General features: G+C 36.3%; 1 protein-coding gene across 1 annotated transcript in view; it reads left to right on the top strand.

Moving 5' to 3' along the window:
* The window catches only part of HIKESHI (heat shock protein nuclear import factor hikeshi), a 37,494-nt gene extending 13,538 nt beyond the window's left edge, over positions 1–23,956 (top strand). The window contains exons 3-5 of the mRNA XM_072610623.1: positions 19,826–19,977; positions 21,133–21,251; positions 23,722–23,956. Of these exons, the coding sequence (XP_072466724.1) occupies positions 19,826–19,977; positions 21,133–21,251; positions 23,722–23,776 (326 nt within the window). The 3' untranslated portion in view covers positions 23,777–23,956. The remainder of the gene's footprint in view (positions 1–19,825; positions 19,978–21,132; positions 21,252–23,721) is intronic.
* Positions 23,957–24,185: the final 229 nt, after the last annotated feature.

Genomic DNA, 24,185 nt, shown 5'->3' with positions numbered 1-24,185 from the left:
AGCTGTAATTTTTCTAGTAGAAACATATGCCTGTGAGAGTTGGCCTCCAAGGAAAGCTGAGCACCACAGAATCACCATTTTAGAATTGTGATGCTGGAGAAGACTTCTGAAGGTCCCTGGGACAGCAGGGAAGTCATATCAGTCAACACTTGAAGAAATTAATTCAGGCTTTTCACTGGAAGGTCAAATGGGGAAGCCAAAGCTTAAAAACTTAGGTCACATAATGAGAAGACATGCCTCACTGGAAAAAAGACCCTGGTGTTGGGAAAGATTGAAGACAGAAGGAAAAGGGGAAAGCACAGGATGAGATGCATAGATACTATAATGGAAGCAATAAACATGAGCCTGGATAGACTTTGAGAGATAGTGGAGGATAGAAGGGCCTGGCATGTTATGGTCCATGGGGACATGAAGAATTGGACATGGCTGGACCTTCACAATGACAGAAGGGGCCTGCAGTGGTGTGTAATGTTCATTTTGTTAATGAGAGTTAAAGATCTTCCCCACTTGATGGAATGGAAGCTTGACTAAGGGAGATTTGTTGTGTAGGAAGTTCCACACCTTTTGTTAATTTCTAATGAGGCACTGATTTTCAAGGGTTGTGATGCCCTCTGGCTCTCAAAAATGTATGTATACTCTGAGGTGAGGTTTTGTTTTGGAACTTACTCATGGGAAGTGTTTGTTAGGCCAGGTGAGACTCTGGGTAGTCAGGAGCCTCTCCCCCTTCCCCTCTTCCCTCTACCCTTTGAAAACCCAGATGTTAGTGCTTCTATGTATGTATGTAGTGGTCAGACAGTTGAATCTGTCTGTTGATCTGTGATGTATGTATTGCTTATGGTCAGACAGTTGGAAGCCCTGTCTGTTGGTCTTTTTTCCCTCTGTTTATATTTTCTCTAAAGTTCAAGGTGCAGACTTTTTCCCCTGAACTAAGTGAATGATATATGTGCTTGATTAAAGTAGATTGTTGTCCCTTCAAAAGTGCTTTCCTTTTAGAAAAGCAGACCTAAGAACTTGGACAGCAGACCCTCCTGTATATGCTGGGGTCCTTGCTGTTACATGATGGAAGGATGTTTTACAGTGAGAGGGCCACAGGCATTGAGGGAAGTTTCAGGGTGAGAAGTCAGTTGAGGTAGGATTGAGATCAGTGAGTTAGGTTGAGATGCCTTTATGTGGGATGTGAATCATGAACAGAGATTCAGAGATGGGAAGAATGCTAAAGATATTGTTTTTCTTGATTTCAGCAGAGTACTTGATCCATATCTTATACTTTAATGGAAAAGATGGAGAGATGTGGGTGAGATGATAATACAGTTAGATGGATGAAGAAGTGGTTAAATGATTGGAGGTAAAGTATAGTGATGGTCTGCTATTCTCTTGGAAGGGTGTGTGTGTGTGTGTGTGTGTGTGTGTGTGTGTGTGTGTGTGTACACAGACAGATAGATAGATAGCTATAGATATAGCTATAGATATATAGTGCTTGGTCCTGAGCTGTTTAGCATTTTTATCAGTGACATGATTTAATTTGCAGATGATGCAAAATGAGAATAGATAGGTGGCACAATAGATGGCAGAATCAGAATCCAAGAAGATTTTGAAAGATTAAACTATTGGGCTGAAGCTAATTAGATGAAATTTATTAGGGATAAATGTAAAGTTGTATAATATTCAATTAAACAGGTATAAGATGGGAAAAGCTACTATTAAGAGTTTTAGTAATTGAGTCAGCAGTGGGTTGTGGCACCTACCAAAGCTAATGGCATCTTGGGCTGCATTGAAAGGTAAAACATTTAGCAATAAGGAGGTAATAATTTCGTTACACAGTGTCCTGGTCAAGTCATATCTGGAGTAGTATATTTAATTCTAATTGATGGGGAGTGTCCAAGGTAAGGTGAATTGGTGAAGGGCTTAATTCCATTTCAGATGAGCATCTGTTAAAGGAATTAGATAGGTTTAACTTGGATAAGAGAAAACTAAGGGAGACATGATGCATCTTCAAATATTTGAAAGGGCCTTCCTTTGGAAAAGGGATTAGACTTGTTCTGCTTCTTCTCAGGGAGCAGAAACAGGAACAATGGGTGGAAGTTGCAAAAAGGCAAATCTTGGCTTGAAGTCAGTGGAAGGGGCTGCCTTAGGAGGTAGTAGGTTCCTTTGAATCAGAGGTCTTCCAGTAGATGCTAGATGGCCATTTGGACATATATAGAGATTCTTTCTTGGTAATAAATTGGACTTGATCCTGAAGTCCATTCCAACTCCAAATTTTGAGAGGAAGGAATTTGTTAAAAAATGATGGTGGTAATAATGGTATTGTGTGTTGTTTGGTACCTTGAATTTCTAGCTTTCTTCGTAGCTTAGCTCAACTACCATGTCCTACATGAGGCCTTTCTTGCCTCTCTTACTTTGTAATTTCGTATGTCTTTTTGCATGTGTGCATGGTATTTCCCACTAAAGAATGTAACTTTGATGACAAGTACTTTTTGATTTTCTCTTTGTATTTCTATTATTTATCATGTAGTAGGCATTTAAATACTTGTGAATTAATTGAATAACAGAAGGAATTGAAATGTCCAAAAGAAGACTATTAAATATGGGAGGACCTTAAAGCGAGTTCTGAGTTTTGAGTTTGAGAGATGATTAGGGGTTGATAAAGAGAATAAAATGGTCAAAACTACATTTAGGAAGCATATTTTTCTGCTCTGTTATAGAAAGAAAGAAGAGGTTGGTAGTAGGGAGGCCAGCTTGGCAGACTATTGTGATAATATAAGGATGTTATTACAACTTGGAATAGTATGTTATCTGTGAAAATAAAAACAAAAGGTCAGATTTGATGAATAAAACAAAGGAACAAAATAGATTTACTAGATTTTGGGATAAAGGAGAGAGGGAGTCAAAGATGACTATATAGTTATAAACTTTGGAGAGTAGAAGAACAATTTTCTTCTTTTAGGCTAGCGTTTTATAGTTTACAGGAGCTTTGGCACATATAGTTTCATTTGATTCTCAGAGTAACCTTTTGAAGTAGACAGGATTGGTGGTGTTATGATCTCTGAGGACAGGGTTAAATGAGTTGGTCAACATGAAACGGGGAAGTAGTAGAATTGGGATTCAAAACCAGGTCCATGCTTTTTCTGCTATGTTGCTATTTATAATAGACAAAATTTGGGGGAATTGCAACTCAGGCATGAGTAGCTTGTTTTTTTTTTCTTTTCATAACTTAAAAAAGAAAGATACTGGCCTGGATTATTGCAGTAACCTATTTGTTCTCCCTGCCCCAAGTCTGTCCTCATTTCAATCCACCCTCTACTCAGTTACCAAGGTGATTTTTCTAAAGCAGTGGTCTGCCATTGTCACACACTGTTTAATGAGCTCCAGTGGCTTCCTATTAACCTCCAGGATCAAATACAAATGCCTCTGCTGACATTCAAAATTCTTTATGACCTGGCCCTTTCCTACCTTGACATTATAATCTTTTTTTAAAAAATGAGGTTTCAATTTATATTTTCTGTTTCTTACATTACCATGTAAGCCTTCCCTTCCTAAAGAGCCATCATGACAAATGGTGCTTTTTAGAGGAGAAAAAAGTCAACACAACTTATAATAAATTGAAAAATCCCCAAAACACATATTGTGTGTAGCCTCCCACCTCCAGGACTGAGTGAATTGACAGTATCTTCTCATGTCTCTTCATTCAAATCCTACTTGGTCTCTGTCCTTTTGTTACATTTACTTTTGATTTTGTGGTGTATTTTTTTCATTTACATTGTTATAGTCATTGTATATATTGTTTTCTTGTCTCTGCTTCATCCTCCTTCAGTTCATGTAGATTTTTCCATGCCTATCTGTATTTATCGGGACGTTGATGTACCACAGTTCAGCCTTTGCTCGGCTGAGAGACATCAACTCTATTTCCAATTCTTATTTGTCACAAAAAATGTTAGTATAAATATTTTGGAGATATATGGGGACATTTTTCTTATCATTGGCTTCCTTCGGGGTATTATCCCAGTATTAGAATCTTAGGTTCAAAGGATACGGACATTTTAGTCACTTTGTGTAATTCCAAATTGCTTTCCAAAATGGCTGTGACATTTCGTAGCTCCACCAACAATGTATTAGTGTGTCTACCTTTTCACATCCCTTGCAACATAGACTATTATCATTTTTGCCATTTTGCAGGGTGCAGGGTATGAAGTGAAATTGTAGGGTTTTAATTTGCACTTCTCTTATTATTAATGAGTTGGAGCATTTTTTCATGTAGTTTTGAATACTTTGCAGTTCTTCTTTTGAGGACTGTTTGGTTATATTCTTATCTATTGGGACTATTTGAGTCTTTTTACATTCTGCTCCCCTCCATGTACTCACTCACTTTACAATCCAACTACACTGGCTTACTTGCAGTTTCTCAAACCTGATCATTTATATCCAAACTTTATGCCTTTGCGTTGGTTGGCCTCCATATCTAGGATATTCTTCTCACTCATTTCCACCTTTTATTTTCCCTGGATTCCTTTAGGAATCAGCCCAAATCCCATGTTCTGAAGAGAGGCCTTTCCTGGTCACCCAGAACTGCTAGTACAGTCACTTTGTTCAATAGAGTTTACGTTCAGCTTTTCAGAAACACATTTATACTAAATGAGGTATGTCATAGTTCTTTTTTTTACGTGGTCTTATTCTATAAATTCTTATTAACAGTAGTTATTTTTGCTATGGTCACATTTTCTTAAATTAACTTGTACGTGCTATAAAAAACAAATATGAAACAAGAAAAGTTTTGGGGAAATATCAGTAAATTTATTAGTCTCTTCTGTTTCATGTGTAGCAAGAGAAAACATTATGTATGCACAATTGAAACACCTTCTTTTTGATTTACCTTGTTTTTCTATCTAATTTAGTAAAAAGTCATTATTAAATATGTGTTCAGCAGGGCATGGTGGTGTTCGTAAGAAAAGAATTTGACAGAGTCCTTTCCTTCAAGAAGCTTGCAACCTAGCTGAGAGACGAGACATGACCTTGAAATGTGACACATTTCAGTAACTGTGTAAGATGAGGTGTCAAATGAAAGTTATGGAAAATGAATCTTGGAGAAAGTCTAAGGGAAGAAATGGCACAACGAATTAACGTGGTTAGAAAAAGCTTTGTGGAATGTGTGTGTAGAGTGGAGATGGGGAAAGTGCTCAAAATTGGAGAGATAGAAATGAAAGGGATTCCTTTGGGAAAAAGTGAAAGTATCAGCTAGGGTCACATTTGGGGAATAATGAGAGATAAGGCTGGAAAAGTATAATAGGGCCAGATTCTGATGTGGGGGGCAAAGAGGCCAATTAGAGTGTTTTTGCAATAATACAGGCTGGAGGTTGTACTGGCCTAGATTTAGGGGCTTGGTAATGGGGATGGAGAAGAAGGGATATAAATGAAACATATTCCAGACTCTGAGGTTGGATTAGTAAGCTGAAGAGAGGAATCTTAACTTAAATGTTTAGAGTTCTGCTGATTGGAGAAGTGCTAGGCACATTAACTAGTCCTACATAACCGTGCTTGAAATTCTCTCCTTCCTTCTTGCAGTTCTGGTCAAAAAAGGAAGTTAAAATGTTGGTTTAAATGAAAGTTAAAATGCCTTAGTTGGTTTTTAGAATGAATGGTTTAAGAAGTTTATAGGCAAGATAATGTGAATTACATGGATATTTAAGGAAATAAGAAATCCATCAGTGTGTGTAGTACTGAGAACATAATCCTTCAGGCCAGTGATTTGAAGTATGAGTAAAAGTACTGGAAAGGATAGCAAGGAAAGAAGCATCATCAGGGGAACCATGTCTCAGTGAGTACCAGGAGATGGAAGGAGTGAGAAAGGAAGAGGTTTAATGTAAAGAAAGGCAAGTTTGTTAGTTGTGGAGCAGGTGTCCCAGAAGGAAAAGTAGAAGGGCTATGTAGAACTGGAGTGGGACATAGGGGAAGTGGAGTTAAGGGGAGGCTATTATATTATCTGAATGTCTAAAGTCAAGCATTTTTTGCATGACATTGAATAGAATGGATTTCTGACTTTGAAAGCTGTCCATATACATTTGTCCATATTTTATTTGGGAAATGACTTTGGTTATAAATTGTAATCATTTCCTCATGTAGTTTGGAAACCAGACCTTTATTAGAGAAATATGCTGCGAATATTTTCCCAGTCATCTTCTTCCCTTATAATTTTGTATAGTAGAAATTTCTTTTATCTTCTATGACCCACTCTATCCCTTACTTGGTTGTGAATTTTTCCATGATCCATAGATCTGAAGGGTAATTTCTTCTTTGTTTCTCTGCTTTTGTTTATTATGTCACTCTTTATATTTGAGTCATGTATTGGAGCTTATCTTGGTATGTGGTACGAGCTGTTGGTCCATGTGTAGTTCCTGTCATATTGGTTTTTAATTTTTTTCCTTCAGTGAATTCCTTGCACCTTTGGGATTATGCCTTACCAAAGTTCAGCTCTGTGTTAACTCCCACCATCTGCTGCCTTTGCTCCTATTCCTGTGCTACTGAACAAAACAGAGGAAATGATGAAAGTGTGTATGCTCACTAGGTCAGTCCAGTATGGATTTATGCTGGCTAATCTTAATTAGATCTCACCACAGAGGGCAGTCCTACTGCCCCCCCCCTCACCCGCACCTGATTCCCCATTCCACTTATTGCAGCAGCTCTTTCAAAACTTTTCTTTTCAGTTCTCCCTCTCTTTTCTGAAGTCCTTGCCCCATACTATACTGAAAGTTTGAGGTCATCTTCTGAAAGCTTCCGTCTCTTTTTTCCTTTTCAGCTCTGATCCCTTTGATGTTGTCTTCTACTATCTTCTCTTTACTCCAGTGTCTGATAATGAGGTGGCCCTTCTGTTTACGTAGGCCAAACTGCCTCCATATACCCTTTATCCCATCGCCTCCTGTCTTCTTCAGCTCATCACTTCACCATCCTCTCTACTTTCTCTTTAATATTCAGTCTCTCCTTATATCTTGGTACTTTTCTTGTTGTCTACAAACACACGTAAGTCTCTCAAGGCTTAAAAAATTTTCATTAGATACTATCATCCAAATGTCTTCTGCCCTTCTCAGCTAAGATTGAGAAAATTGGTAGTCATTGCCTCTACTTCTTTTCCACTAACTCTTCTTAACCCCTGGCAATCTGATTTGTGCCCTAACTGTTCTCTCCAAGTTACTAGTGATCTCTTAATTGCCAAATGTAACATGGTCTCTCCTAAATCCTTTTCCTTTTGAGGCAGCTGAGTGGTGCAGTGGATAGAGTGCTGGGTCTGGAGTCAGGAAGACCTGAGTTAAAATCTGGCCTCAGATATTTATTAGTTGTGTGACCCTGGACAAGTCACTTACCTCTACCTCGTATTCCTCAGCTATAAAATGGGGATAATAACTGCACCTACCTCACAGGATTGTTCTGAGATAGAGATAATATTTGTAAAAATCACTTAGCACAGTATAGGTACATAGTAGGCACTATATAAATGCTTATTCCCTCCTTTCCTTCATTTTGACCTCTCTCGACATATTTGACATTGTTGATCACCTTTTCTCCTGGAAACATCTTGGTTCTCCTTTCTGTCTCACTGATCCGTTTTAATTTCCTTTACTGTTTTTTCATCTGTGTCATGTCCACTAGATGTGGGTGTTCTTTATCTTGGACCTTTTTTTTTCATCTATACTTTTTCATTTGGTGATCCCATCAGCTCCCAAGGGTTTCAGTTACTACCTTTCTGAAGATGATTACTAGATCTGTATATCTAGCCCTAGTCTTACTCTAGAACTCTAGTTGTACATTATCAGCTGCTTGTTGAACCTATCAGATTGGATATTCTGTTGGCATGTCCAAATTCAGCATGTCCAAAAAAGAATTCCTTCCTGTCTCCTGCCTCCTTTGCCCCCAACTCTCTCTTCTGAACTTTTAAATTATTGTTGAGTCCACCACCATCCTTCCAGTCAGCTATTTTCACAGTTCTCCACATCACCTGAACTCCTTTATCTTGTTCACCCCATATTCAGTCCTTTTACAAATCTTGAAATTTCTTTACATTTCTCACATGGCTCCTTTTCACTGATACAGCCGTTAGCCTACTTCCTACCTTCATAACCTTTCACCTGATCTATTGCAGTGCCTAAAGTCTCTCTTCACTCTAATGCTTTCACTGAGCTTCCTAGCTTCCCAAGTGATTTTCCTACAACACAGGACTGAACATGTCAACACCATTGCCAGTCAATATACTCTGAGGCTTCCTATTGCCTTAAGGACCAAATTTAAATTCCTTTGGCATTTAAAACCCTTAACAAATTGGTTCTTTCCTATCTTTCCCACCTACTACTTTCTATAAACTCCATTGTCTGTTTATATTGACCTACTTCAGTTCTTTGGATGTGACATGGAGACTCCTGTCTCTCTGCCATTGCCCTGGATGTCCCCCATGCTTGGAATGCTTTCCTTCCAGCCACTGGCTTAAAATTCTTGCCTTCTTTTAAGATTCATATCAAGTGCCACCTCTTGCAGGGACATCTCTTTTGGTCTCCTTGGCTGTTCGTGCTATCCCTTCTAAGGTTATACCTTCCTTCCACTCTGTATTTATCTTGTAGGTTCTCATTTCTGTGTCCTCTGCTTCTTCTTGAGGGAAGGGACTCTTATTATGTTTCTTTGTTTCCCCATTTCTCCTCAGGCACAGTGCCAGGACTTAGTAGATGTTTAAGAAATGCTTGTTTTTGATTGGTAACGCTCAGGTGAAATGATGGAAGATGTATGTGCAGACTGATAGCACTGGAGGGATTCTGCCCTCAACGTCCATTGCTTCATCACCGTGTGGAGGTTTCTCTGGATTCTCGAAGGCTTTGCTAGTGAAGCACAAATTCTGTCTAGTTCTCCCAAACGGAAATGACTTTCAGTCACACTTGATGCTGGCAGCTCTTAATCGGCTCACATAAGCATGAGGGGTGACCACAGGGTCATGATTTATGTTTTCAGGTGTTTTGATCCACAGAAATATGACTGTATCTTTTGGACCTTTTTGCTTCTGTAAGTGACAGTGATGGATCTACAGTCAGAAAGTGTTAAGGAGCACAGTTTTAAATTTCTCATTCATTTGATCTAATTACACAGTACATTGGTATGTTTAATGGGCTGGAAAGACATTGCAAGATAAAAGATAGACTTAATTATTCATAAAATCAGGAAGATTGTTTCAAATTCTTCCCCTTTAAATATATTGGCTGTGTGACCCTGGGCCACGCTTAACCTCACATTGCCTTAGATGGGTAGTTAATCAAAAGCTTTAAGTTGAAATAATAATTGCTGATCTACATTCTAGAGGGAGTTTTCCTCACCAGGAATTTCCTATACCAATAACATCATATTGTCTGGTCCAAATAAAGATTTTAATGTGTAGTCTTTGTCTTATAACTAGCAAATTAGCATAATAGCAGGGGAGCTAAACCACATCCATATTGACATTCTTACTGTAAATGTGGTTTGGGTTGAAGAAATTGAAGAAGCCAAGTACTTGTACAGTACTCATGAAGAATATTGAAAAAAGAATTGAAGATTGGATATGACAAGAGCATAACTAAAAATAAAGTTGACTTTATAGATTGGAAGATGAATAGATGTAGATTCCAATTCCTAATCAGTCTAGAATAAAGGTTGTATTTGCCCAGTTAGAAGATAGGTAATGATGAGAAGATGCTGTGTATGGATTTTTTTACCTCTAATTGGATTTATTTAACCAGTTTATCAACTTTGGGAATTGGACAAAAGCAAAGTAATTGATTCAATCTGACCACCTTAGAAAAATTTAACTAATGTAATAGGATTGCCACAATGAGGAGGCAGAAAGAATTCATAAAATAAATGCCTTACCTCTCAAATATTTTTCTCCTTGATGATTGTAAGGATGTGCCAAGGACACCATAGAGTGCAAGTCTATAAAAGGTGATGATGGCAATTTACAAGTAGTTATGTCAAGAAAAAGTGAAAGGCACTCGATTCAGGAGAGAGTGACCTTGAAGAGAGCTTGGCATGAGATCCAACTAAGCCAGATCAACCCTTTAGAATTTGTATATAAATCAAGAAGACAACAGAATCTCAAAGAGGGGAAGATTCCAGATTAAAAGAAAGAAAACAAAACAAAAATCAATCTTCCTTCCTCCTTCCCTTCCTTCCTTCCTGCCTGCCTGCCTTCCTTCCTGCCTTCCTGCCTGCCTGCCTTCCTTCCTTCCTCCCTGTCTAACTCGCTCTCCCTCCCCTTTAGGTCACTCTGAAGCTCATACATTCTACCACAATGGGTCCCTGACTAAGCTCCACTTTTGGGTCCTTTGGCCTTACATTGAATGTCAATGGTAACTGTTTCTCTTTGGAATCACTTCCCTAAGGGTCTTCCCCTCCCAATTTGATTGTTTTGTTTTTAATTAAAAGGGCTAATCCTTAACTCATTTGTTCAAGAGGCAAGGCCTATTCTTTGAATGGGCATTTCATCACTTAAGTGAGTACCTGAAAAGGCCTTAGCCTAAAAGGCCAAGGTCTCCCATTGCATCCTGGGCTGTCTCCAGTCATCTTGATGAATATCTTGTCACTGGACTCAGATGGTTCGGGAGAAGAATGTGAGGCTGATGACCTTGCACAGCCCTCCCTCACTCAGATCAAAGTCAACTGCAAGTCATATCATTTCCCTGATGTCATGGTTCTCTTCGAAAATTAAGGACAAACACAACAGCAACAATATTAAATTTTTTTTAAATTGAAATCATTGAACAAAATACAGTCTTATTCTCATAAAACCAGATGTCTTCAAAATATGTTATTAAAATTTGGCAAGATTCTCCTTGTACAACGTATCTGCCGAATAACTAGGTACACTGATCCAACGAGTTTTAATATCAAATATTTCATAAAATAGAGAACTACATATTTACCTCTGTCATGGAAAATGTTAACACAAAGAGTCCAAACAATAGAATTCTCTAAATGTTCTTATTCAGAGAGGATATTTTACCAATTATTTAAAAGAAATCTGTAACCAACACTGGAAAAACAAAGTGTATGAAAAATCAGTATTCCTCAGACTATGATTAGAGCCATTATTTTAGTCCATCCACATAGTTGTTTTGAGCAGGTACTGCATATAAATAATAAACTAGACTATTAAAGCAAAACTTTTTAACACAAATATTTTCCTGGTAATATCATATGACAGCAAGTATGATACACAATTTTAGAACAATCTAAAATGCAAGTAATTTATAAAGGATAACGTTAGTTATAAATAAACTGTAACATATTACTTAACAATGATTTGTGCATAAAAGACATTCTTAAGGATGCCTGTGACAGCAAAGCAAAATAAAATGACCATGTGTTAAAAATAAGAAAATAGATGGATAACCCAGGCACTCATTGGTTTTCTCAAGTTATTAAAACAACCAGAGAAAAACTTATAGAATTAGTTGACTACAATTTTAAGTAAATAGTAGAGGGATAGTAATTTTAGAGAAAGGAGCTTATCACAGTCATTAGAACAAGCTCAGAATAAATGGCAATCTGCCTTTAACATTTTTACTAAATGAAGTGTTTATATTCATATTGCTATGGTTTTTATGGCAAGTGTATCTTTAGTACTAGGTACGATAGATTTGTTGCTGTGAAAGTTAGGCAATAGTGATTTGTTTTATTGACATTTTTGGAGAATAAACTGCCACTTTATATGGATTGTAATTTGTATGATTTAAATATCTTTCAAATTGAAATTAATGCTTTTGTTATAGGCATAGGTTTTCTCTTTTGTCACAAGGAATGTGGTTTCTTTTTTTAAAAAAATTCTCAAATGATGATAGAACTGATGTTTAAGATAAGCTTCACCTTCTCCCAAAAGAAATAAAATTAAAAATAAACATATTGGAAAAATGCTTAGGGTTATTATGGAGTCTGGTACCCTCTCCTTTGTTGAGCTCCACCTCCTTGAGGAACATATACAGCTCTTCAGACTTAACAGTAATATCCTGGGATTGAGGCTTACCCCTGGAAGAGGAAAGTATTAAAGATCATTTTCCACCCCGGACCTGTTTAATCTTCATAATTTACTGTATGACTGAAGGTCATATTTTAGGTTTGGCCCACTACATCACAGTTCTGTCCCTTATCTGTAATTTTTGTTCCGTTCTGGAATTTCTCCATTTGATTCTAGGTATTCTTCTGGGTCTAGGAGGCTTACTCTTTCATTGTTTGCTCAGAAACTCCTTTTTTCTCCTTTTAAAAATGTTTTGTTGATGACTGTCTATTTACCAGCAACTCTCTCTACCACCTTTCCCTTTCCATTGCCCAAGGCCACGTAGAAGATAAATGACAAAAGCAGATTTGAATTTTGGTTCTTTGATTCCAGAGCAGCACAGTTGGCTCATCCACTCAGTGTGTGCCCACTGGCCACAGTTTTTTTCCTACTAAAGAAAGTACTGCCATTAATAATTTTGTATAAATGAGACCTTTCTCCCTGTCATTGATCTCTTTGGGGCATATAGGAATTGCTTATTCACAATACCACTGTTAATCTGCTTATGTTCTCATAGCTCAGGCTTGCTCCAGGAACACTTAATATTCCATTGCTTTGTCTGCTGCCATCCTTTGTGGTTCTTTTCTACTGAGATCTTCATCTCTATGTATAACTGCCCCTCCCCTTTCCTCTTAGCTCATGATGATTAAACTATGAATCTGAAGCAGTGTCTAAAAGAACCATTAACTATGAGTTAAGGTAAATAGCTATAAAGCTTTTTAATTACCATAATCAAATGTAAATTAAATTAAATTAAAAAGAAGATCCCTGACTAAGAAACTAGTGTTGAGAGGATCCCTTAAGGCAGAGATCATAAAATTAGTTGATTATAGACTTGTAAGTCCCACCATACCCCCATTCCCATGGCTTGCTGGTGTTTCTCCACAGGGAGATGAGCATGCAGCAGAGTTCCTGAGTCCTACCACTTTAAAGGCCTCACCTGTTAAACAAGGACTTCCTTGATACTCTGCCCTCTTTACTACTCTTTAGGTTTCACTTGAGGAGCACAATAGGTTCTCACCACAAAAAAATTGATGATCCTGTGCTGTAAGGGAAATAGGCCTACTGGTAGCTGAGAGAAACTATGAATGGTTTTGAAATCTGAAACCAGGAAGTGTATACATAGTGTTGAGAGCATCAATTTTTGACACCCAAGTTAAGATTCAAGGTTTCATAGAATCTTAGAATTGGAAGGAACCTAGATTATCTTAACTCTTGTGTTTTCCTCAGCCGTCTTAGAAATGAAGTGGACACAAACTATTCTGGGATGTGTTAAGAATTAATGAGGAAATATGATCATTTATCTTAGAAATTTCATTTGCTTTAACAAACTGCTCCAAAATGCACTAAGATTTTTGGGACATGTATTTAATGTTTGCTTATAAAATTAGTTTATATATAATGTCTATAAGAAGCAGTGCTAATGTAATGGCTGGAGAGCTGACCCTAGAGCCAAGAGGTCTTGGGTTCAAATCCTGTCTATTACACATATTGATTGTATGGCCCTAAGCAAATAATTTCCATTTTCTGTGCTCTAGGCGTTTCTCTCAGAGATTAAGTTGCACAGGAGGGCATTGGTAAGAATTTTCCTTATTTGGGAATTCCCTATTTCTGTATTGTTCAAATCACAGGTTCTGTCACCATCTCTGTCCTATAAATAGCTATAATAAAGAGGTTTGTTTTTAGTGTGAAACATTGTGAGTATAAGTCTGGGTAGGCTTGTATCTCCCAAATCTCAGTAGAAGCCTTATAGGGCTAATTTGTAACCATGGCACATTCTCACCATCTGGGGGTACATTAAAATTGTTGAAAATGTTAGCAAACTCCTCAAGTTCTGGAACTGCCAAAACAAATGTAATCATGTGGCAGGTAGGAATCAGAAAAGCATTGCAGAATGTCCTGACTGTTTGGTCCTTCAGTTCTCTACAAAACTATTAGACTGAATGGCAAAAGCAAGTCAGATGGTTTACTTGGTGCTTTGGCTTAAACTGGGCTGCAGCTGAGATGAAATTTACCATGAGGATTTCCCTTTATGCTGGCAATTTTCTCAGTGACAATGTAGCTTCGGTTCTATTACTGACAACCATGGAGAAATAGAATTTGACAGGCTATATACTATTTACCACTCCATAATAAGAAACATTTAGGAACTAAGATAAGTTTTATGTTGATATCAAAACATTGTTTTCTTGATCTTGCAATATCAGTTTTGTCAAACTTTGACATTTTGTCATACTTGACATTTTGTCCTACTTGACATTTTGTCATAGGCTTGGGACTTCATTCATTATTATTCCTATCAGGAGTTTAGAAAGTGATGTTATATACATACCATGCTACTGAAACTGTATTATCATCAAACTTGAAAATCCAATCAGAACTGAGATGGTATGCAAACTAATAAGTCTGTTTATAGAAACTTAAACGTCTTTCCCATATCTGTGTTAAATATGGGAAGCCAAAAATGATAAATTTTAAGTTTCCTCCTGCTATGACCAAATCATTCATTATAGAATAATGATTTTCAGAAATAAGAAAATTTTAAAAACTTTTAATTCCGAATTTAAATAGGAAGACATTTCTTCATTATTATTAGATATATGTAACTGAAGCAGTACACATGGTTGCCTAATACATACTATTTGATTTGTGTCAAGATGGCTTTATAATCTTCTAACTGCTGAACTCTCCCTCTGCAATGATCTTACCCATGCAGAGATATGTATTTGAAGAGCGCATTTACATCCACACAACATCCATATACTTTTTCATACCCTAAAAGCTCAACCAAAAACCTTCCTTTTCTCTGTAGGTTGACTATTTGTAAAATGTCTCAAGATACAAAGAGGAAATGGCTCAATGTCTCAGGCAGGGAGAGTTCCAGATGGGGCAGCGGAAGTGCCATCTACAGTGGAAAATTGTATGAAGGATGGGAAACAGAAGAGGCCAAGATTGAAGGAGCAGGTGGGGGAGTAGGACATTAGTTCAGATGTAAGATAGATATGTCATAAAAGTATTTGTTTTTATGTTTAGCTTTAAAGATTCTTTATATCATGTCTATAATATTCTTCAATACATGATTGTGTTTAATCTCAGGATGATGAAAAAAAAGAGCAGAAACAGTAGAGTCATACAGGTATTGGAAGACCATGGTAAAGCCCCCAGCTTTACGTTTTTCTCAGAGAATCAATTTGTTATGTCATGAGGTTCTTCATTATTTCATTTTACTTTTATCTTAGAGGTACTCTTGTGAGACAGTGTTAGAATGTGGGAAACAGTTCCACAGTTCTTTTCCCCTACTTATTTCCACATTTGTCCTCCTTTTATTAAGGATTAGAGTATTTATGTTACTTATGTGCTAGTTTTTAAAACTTTTATGCTCCCCAGGAAAGAAAACGAAGTATTGAAGAGAATTTTAAAAGAACAACTCTTTGTCATCTCTTTTAAAATTAAAGTTTGTAATAAAGCAGGATTTGGATTTCCCTTTTCCATTTTTTGAGATTGCCTTTCTCTCCCTTTGTGATACAAACTGATTTTGCTTCTGTGACTCCCTGTTCTTTCTGATGTTACTGTTGCTTTAGTACTATAACCATGAAGATGACCTTGGGATTAAAATAAGCAATTAGGGAAAAGTAGACATAATTTTCAATTAATCCTTTTTTTTTTTTCATTTCCTGCTTTTATTTGGTTGTCTTTTTTTCCTCAGCGTAGCTCATTAAGAACCCCTGATCCTCATGGTCTCCTTTTCTTTCATCCCAGCTCACTTTTTAGGAAAGACTTTTAAACAATGATGCCTAACTTATTTCCCAAATTTCTGTTCTGAGGAAAGCATGAATGATACTTTAGAAGGGGGTATCATAGGGTTAGACTGCTATATTTCCTTCTGAGGGGTGATACTTTCCCCCCAACATGAAGCAAGGGGAGAATAAGAGGCATAGAATGGGGAAGGAGTTTTGTAAATCTGATTTAGTTAGTTGAGTGATCTTTATTACGTTGTGAATTCCCAGAAGGTCATTTAAAGTTTGTACTATATAATTCAACATTAAATATATGCTTTTTGTAGTCCTTTTATATTTTCAGTGTATATTAGACTCATTTCCCAAACAGATTGTAAGCTTCTTTGAGAGCAAGTATCATCATACTTTGTTATCCCCTAGAGTACCTAGCAAAGTGCTAGGCACAATAAATACCTGGTTTGTTAAGTGAATGCCACATATCTATATTCTCATGCTTTCTGAAGCTAGATAGCTAGACAAGGTAATCTGATTTTAGTGTTTTTCTTTTATAAAAGGCCAAACATCTCTTAGAAGACACTGAAATGACGAATAAAATCTGAGTGTTAGTTATTTGTTTCTTTTTCTACTAAATTGATAGTAACAATTATTTTAATTGTAGCACTTTACTTTATATAGTGAAAAGAAAACATCTAAGTGCGCATGACTTAAACTTTTACATTTAGTAGAACACCATTTTTACTGAGTACCATTTGATTTGTGTTGTACTGTATCAAAATTAGAAACCCATATTGTATCTAGATTATCTAGCCTGTCCTGCTAGTTTTCAGTATCATGGTTATTATCTTAATGATGGCATTCGAGTTAAGGCAGTCATTATTTTTTGACCTTTCCTTGCTGTCATGAAGGTCTAAACCCTTTAGTGACTTGAAGGTCTGAAGCTGTAGAATTTGCCAGAGACTGAGGGGGTGTGTCAGTCTTATCCTGTATGATGTTTCCTTGAGCCATGCAGGCCTTTCTCATGGCCTTGACATGAAAGCAGAATGTTTAATTCAAGAATTAGTATCATCTCTGTAGAACAGAATTCTGTATTAACAATCAATCACCAAGCATCTTTAAAGCACCTATTATGCAAGGCATTGTGCCAGGTTATGGGGATACAAATGCAAAGAGTGAAACAATCCCTGCCTCTAAAGATCTTTCTCTTATTCCTAGAGCCTTCTTTGGACTGCTTCCATTTCCTTTGAGTTTTTAAGTGTTTTTACAGTAAAGATGCCAAGAATGAACACGTCTCTTTCTGGACATACATTAGTGATAGCTGTAGAAAACTTTACCCCTTCTCCTTCTTCTCCTTCTTTCCCTTCCCGTTGTAGGAAGCTTTGGATTCTACTTATTAGGCAGAAATAAAAACTAACATGTCTCAAATTCTGAATTTGCATGACATTTCAAAATAAACCAATCACGTAAAAATACTAAAACTGTTCAAAAGTAAACTAGTTGTTTTCAAGATTTTTTTTTGGTAAAATTTACTTATTTGTAAAGCTTAAAAAAAATTTAAGTGTTGAAGTTTGCACCTATAGAATATCTAGTTCTTTGAACTATTTTTCTGTAGTCCTGTGTTTCCATTTTTATACTTTAGTTAAGCATATAAGAGTCTTGGGTAAGTAGTTTAGGGTAACAGAATGATGGATTTTGAATTAGGACACGAATTTGACACTTAACTGATACTGTGTGATCATAGCAAAGTCCCCTCACCCCTCTGGCCCTCAGTCACCTAGCCTTTTTAGCCTGTTTCCTCATTTGTAAAAAGGGTGATAATTGTTCTACCGACTTTATGAGGTTTTTGTGAGGAGGGAGCTTTGTAAACCTTTAAAGCATTGTGTAAATATGCTGTTTATTGTTGTCTGCATTACAGGTGAAGAGCTGTCGGACTGTTGTTATATAACACACAACATCCATAGCATGTATTCATATAGAATATGAATCCAAATCTGTGAAAAGAGATAATTAAAAATTGTTTAGCAGCATTTATTAAGATACTATATTCAGGGAATTTTGTGAATTCCACCCCCCCCAGCAGATTGACCTTTATGATTAATTGTCATAGGCTAACACCAGTATATGTAGAGCCACAAAAGTTCAGAGTGGAAAAGGCTTCAGGGACCATCTAGTCCAAGTCATTGTCCCCAAAAGAATTCCCTCTACAATATGCCTGCTATGGGGTCATCTGGCCTTTGTTCAAAAACCCCTTATGGGTATCCACTTATGGATAACTCTTGGTTGTTTGGAAGGTTTTCTTAACATTGAGCCTAAATTGACCTCGTGTATTTTCCACTCTTTGCTCCTATGTCTGCCTGAAGTAGAACAAATCCTCTTCCAGCTGAAGTTGTTAAAAGCTAACTATCAAATTCCCTCTGAGTCTGCTCTTCTCCAGACTGGATATTGCTAGAATCCTTGAGATTTCTGCTAGCCCTCATGGCCCTTTCATCATCTCCCCTAGATACTGTCCAGTTTATCGATGTCATTTGTCAGATGACAGGCAGCTAGGTGGTGTAGTGGATAGAATGCTGGCCCTGGAGTCAGGAAGATGCATCTTTCTGAGTTCAAATCTGACCTCAGGTACTTAGTAGTGTATAGCCCTGGTTAAGTCACTGAACTCAGTTTCCTCATCTGTAAAATGCATCTTTACCAAGAAAACCCCAAATAGAGTCATGAAGAGTCAGACACGACTGAAAAGAATTAAACAACAACAGTGTCTAGGATGGAGTATAATATTTCTGGTGTTGTCTCAGTAGGGTTGAATTCTGCAGGACTATGTTCTTATTTCTGGATTGTTAACGGTTTCCTTTATGCAACCTTTGCAAGTAAAATCACATTGGTGTAAGCTTTAACATGTTTCTTTTGAATTTAATTGTATTATTTTCAACCTAGTGCTCAGCTTGTCTCTATCTTGTTAACTGACTTTGGGGATATCCACAGTGTTAAGTTATTCCTCAAATCTTTGCCTCATCTGTACCAACTATCTGTTGGTAGCTGATTCAGATCATTGATAGTTGATACAAATGTTAAGTTGCCCAGGACCAAGCACAGATCTCTGGGCTTTCTGGTGGAGACCACTTCCCAAGAATAAGTCAACCTGGAGAGTTCTCTGGGTTTTCTTTTTGAAGCCTATTCAGCTAGGTCTAAATCCATCTGTAGACTAGCCTATATCTTTTCCACAAGAATAACATTAAAGACTTTATCAAAATTGTGTTTAGAATGAAAACTAATTAAGGTTAGCATGCACTTAGTGAGCACCTAACAATTTACATTAAGAGGGAGGGGGCCTAGAAACATAATAGAGAGTCAAGTTTTGATGTCAGGAAAATAAGGTAGTTTAAGTTTTGAAAAATATTTTTGAAAGAGACATTAAGTCCTAGTGGATAAAATGAATAACTTTCTTTGTAGTTGGGAAGACCTGGGTTTAAATCCAGACTGTGATACTAACCTTGCTTTTGACCCCAGGAATGTCATTTAACCCATAATACTTTTCTGAATCTTAGACTTACCCCTAAGTTGGTGGAATAAGTTATCTAAACTGAGAATTCATTGATCTTTGAGTATTAGCATATAAGCAGTCCAAAAAATTACTTACAGAATAGTAAAAAATGGTTGATGTTGATTATTCATAATGATAATTTAATTATCTTTGGTTAGAGGAAAAAATCAGCAATGAGAAAGCTGTATAAAATCATATAGATTTAGAAGATTGTCCCGCAGACCTGGTGTTCTTTTTTCTGCACCATTGTGTATGTTATACTTTAAAGCAAGTTTTGTGAATTTTGGAAAAGAAATTATTTCTTGATGTAAGAAAGCCTAAAAAACCCAACTCTTTTTGCTTCCAAATATAAATAATAGACTAGTATTCTAAAACATTTTTGGTGTTTGTTACTTACTTTTATATATATGAGTCAGACTTTTGTCATGGTGTGCAGATCTGTTATGTAAATGGGTCAATATTATCATAAACATAATCCTGTACTTGCCATATTTCTTTCAGGGGAAGGCAGCCAGCATCCTTTTGGAGCCATGAACATTACCCGTACTCCAACTGTTGCACAGATTGGCATTTCAGTGGAATTACTGGATAATCTGGCCCAGCTGACTCCTGTGGGCAGTGCTGCTGTGTCATCAGTTGATTCTTTCACTCAGGTAACATAATGAAAATAGAGAACAATTTAGCGTACTTCAAAAGTCGGCCTGTGGGTTGTATAAATATAAACATTTTTTAAAAAAATCACAAAAATATTAGTTACCAACCTATGCATTTAGAAGCTGGTCTACTTGTTTTCCCACCAAATATTTTCAGCAGTTGAGAATTATCCAGTGTGTTAATTTTCACATTGGAAGATTAGCCACGTGGATTACTTTTCCAACTGACATTTACACAAATCTGTCAGAGGCTGTGACCTATGAGTCTCTGACATGTTATAAAGTCCTGTGCATCAGAGTGCATAAGCACTCTGCTTTAATTGAGAAGGGGAAGATCAGTAGTATTTTTTGTCTAGTTGTGATCAGAACACTAAAAATGCATTGTTTGCAAAATTAAAATAGAGAAAGAGGATTTAAGTATAAAGAAGAGATTCTTTTTGTGTTAAGTATAAAAAAGGTCTTTTTGTGAGATGTTATCACATTGTTTACTGAATTTAAAAATTAATAGCATCTAATGCAGATATATTAAAGAAAACAACAAAAAAGTTCTCATAAAGTATGAGTTAAAATGAGTTTATAACATAGGAAAGTATTTCTTGTGCTGTCATTCACAAAGTGATGTCAGTTCACTTAATTACTTGAAAAATGGGAACCTGTGTGTTTATGATTTATTTATTTTAAAGAGACAGTGGGTCAAAATGGATAGAATTGAACCTGAAGCCAGGAAAAATCAAGACTGGTTTTTTGTTTTTTGAAAGACCTGGGAGTATTTATGTTGAGAAAAATATTTTTTTCCTTTTTCTACAGATTCTCAAAATTTTGTAACCACTTGTAACCAAAATTTGAAATGACTTGATAAGGACTGCTTTTGAATTATAAAGGCAGTCCTGGAGAAACACTTAGGACTTCTAGAGCAATATAGAATACTGAAAATCCACAAATCTATCAAAACCTATTTAAGGCAGAGATGCCCACATTTTAAGACTGCATTTAACTTTGGGGTATGAATAATAAATAGTTCAAGACTTACTGTTTGACAAGATGAGAAAGAAATCTCATTTCATAAATAATTAGACATAATTATTAATTCCTTAAAAATAAACAGTATATTTTTGGCATTGCATAATAATTCATAAATGTTTATTTACTTTTCAGTTTACCCAGAAGATGTTGGACAACTTCTACAATTTTGCTTCATCTTTTGCTGTGTCTCAGGCCCAGATGACACCAAATCCGTCTGAAGTTTTCATTCCAGCAAATGTGGTTCTGAAATGGTGTGTGAAAATATATATTTTCACTTTTAATAACATTTATTTCCTGACTGCACATTTGTAAAATCAGAGGGAATGAATGTGTTCTATATTGTCAGGAATATTGACTTTGGAGTCAGTAGATATCTATTTGAACCTCAGATCTTCTATTTACCAGAGAGCATATTACTGTAGAAAGAACACTGACTTTGGAGTCATAAGACCTGGTTTCAGGTCCTGCTTTGAAATATCTGTGTGACCATGAGCAAATCACTTAATCTCCCTGGACCTCAGTTTCATCATCTGTAAAATAAGAAGATTTGAGTAGATGGTTTCTGAGGTGTTTTCCTATCTGTGTGACCTCTGGGTCTCAGACGTTTTACTCATCAGATAATCTCTAAGGTCATTCAGTTATGAATCTGTGATCTTGTGTTTGTTGCTGGGGTTTTTTTGTTAATTGTCATTTTATAGCCAAATACACTTTTAAAGAAATTGTTTTTATCTCCTCTTTAACAATAAGTATTAGCTGGTTACTTGCATGCTGTTAAGCTACGTACCATGGAGTTAGAGAGTACAGTTGTGCCAGTCAGACTCATTTATGATGACATTATTCATATATGGTGGACTATCTCTACCGTAATTACTCTAACCTTGTTAAAACATTGTGCTTAGCACTTTATCTCCCAGGTAGTTCTCCCAAATGCCATCCTGGTGTAAGAGTATGGGAACATAGGTTTAGAGCTGGAAGGGACCCTCAGAAGCCATTGAGTCCAGATGCTCATTGTATGAGGAAACTGAGACCCAGACAAGTAAAGTGACTTGCCTAAGGTTGCACAGGTAAACCCAGGCCTCTTACCTTCAAAGTCACTACTTTTGCCCCTATACCATAATGTTTTCTAGTCCAGAGTATCAGACAAGTCCTGGTGCTACTAAAAACCAGATGAAAATGCAATTGGGAAATATTTAACAAAATAGATAAAAATAGAGTTATCCCTTCCACATTGTGACTTGCCTCATCATATATATCACAATATATTGTGAGTTGTCATTAGAAATTAAATGGGAATTTTTTGGAAGTTTTATAGAAGCCACAGATAACACACAAAGGCCATCAGACAACACAGAAAAAGTTTAAAAACTCAGAAATGCATAAAATATATGTATAGTATTGTATAATATCTTCTTTGGTATGGAGGGCCAAAAAATTTTATGCAGATTTTCCATAACACAGGGGCGCCACACCCCTAACCCTTGCAATGTGGAGGGCACATAATTGTACAATAGAACATAGTGTTAAGAAGTTTCTAAATCAGTATGGGCCATTGAAATGGGTAACCCATTTCTAACTTGCGGTGGGCATCATTGCTTTAGTCTACCTTCCTCATTTCATAAATGAGGAAAGTGAGTCTCAGAGATGTTAAGTAACTTGTCCAAGGTCATGTAGTCATGTAGTAAAAGGATCTGAATGCACGTCTTCTGACTTTACATCTGTGCTCCACCTAGCTGTATCATCAGCAGCTCTGGTTTTCCCTCGATATGGAACTGTATCTTATAAAGTTCTTTGCCTTAATGTCATGTTTTCATGGAATTGATTATTGGTATATGTGAGAGATTGTTGTGCATAGATAAGTGTGTGGTTACTGCCCTAGAGGATTTTAAAACCAAGGAGGGTTTTTTAATACATAAAAGCAAGTATCTGGAGATTCTTAGAAATATTGTGCTGAAGATTTTTGTTAATTTACATGTACTTTGAAGACATATCTAGAAAGACAAAATTTAGTCATATCAGCCTTGAGTGTTTACAGTTTAAAAGCAATAATGGTCTCATAAAAATCAGGATATGCTACTTCATGGGATTTTTATCCTTCTGTAGTTTGCTACAAAATCTGTAGCTATAGGTGATTTCAAGTTCCATGTTTTTTATACTTTGTAGGACAGCATTTTGGAATGAGGTAATGTATGTAAAGGCAAAGCACTTTATGTACCTTAAAGCTCTTTGTACATTTCAGCTATTAATAATAATTAGTTCTGTCAGCATGGGTGGCTTAGGAGTTGAACAAAATGTAGGCTTGGAGTTGAGAGACCTATACTCTAATCCAGCTTCTTGACTCTTACTAGCTTTGTAACCATGGTAAACCACTCGAGGAAATAACTAAGTTTCTTCATCTGTAAAATGGAAATAATACTTGTAGTACCTGCTTCAAATGAGGTTGTTTTGGGGATCAAATAAGAAAATGTATGTAAAGTGTTTTGTAAACTTTCAAATAACATAAATGTCCACTGTTAACATTGTTACCACGATGGCCCCTGATTGCTTTGAATTTGAAATTAAATGAGTGCCAGCGAGATTAAAATACCTAATTGTAACTCTCCACCCCCTTTCTATTTGCTGACTTTTCATTTTCTGCTGTACCTTGACTTGTGCGTAATTTGGTAGATGGCAAGATACCATTTTAATTTTCTCACATTTAATTCTGTTTGCTTTCTTTTCTAGGTATGAAAACTTTCAAAGGCGACTAACCCAGAACCCTCTTTTTTGGAAAACATGATTTAAATAAACTAATTTTTAAAGGGTTCTGAACCATTGTCCTATTTTGAAGATAATAAACCAACCACCATTTTAAAAGCATGAGGGTAAAAGAATAATGAAAGCTAAACTGAAAAACTGATTCATAATTATTAAACCTAATTAAAATAAAAAATTTAGATTAAAAACAGAAAACCTAAAATATGCTCACTGTTGTTTTTTTCTTTACAGATTAAAAAACCTGTTCAAAAAGAATAAAAGCATTTAATCTGAATATGCACTAATTAAAATAGATTTTTAACAGTCAGGATTTTTATGCCTCTCTGAGCAATATAAAAGTTAACTAAAAATGGCATCTCATTTATAAATCTCTCTAGTTTATTTTAACAGTTTCCTTCCAGATTCAATAACCAATTATATATAAAATCCTT

This window comes from Notamacropus eugenii, chromosome 5 (genome assembly GCF_028372415.1).
Source record: "Notamacropus eugenii isolate mMacEug1 chromosome 5, mMacEug1.pri_v2, whole genome shotgun sequence".
NCBI lineage: Eukaryota > Metazoa > Chordata > Mammalia > Diprotodontia > Macropodidae > Notamacropus > Notamacropus eugenii.
The sequence above is the reverse complement of the archived record's forward strand: the minus strand, read 5'-3'. Positions and strand labels throughout refer to the sequence as shown.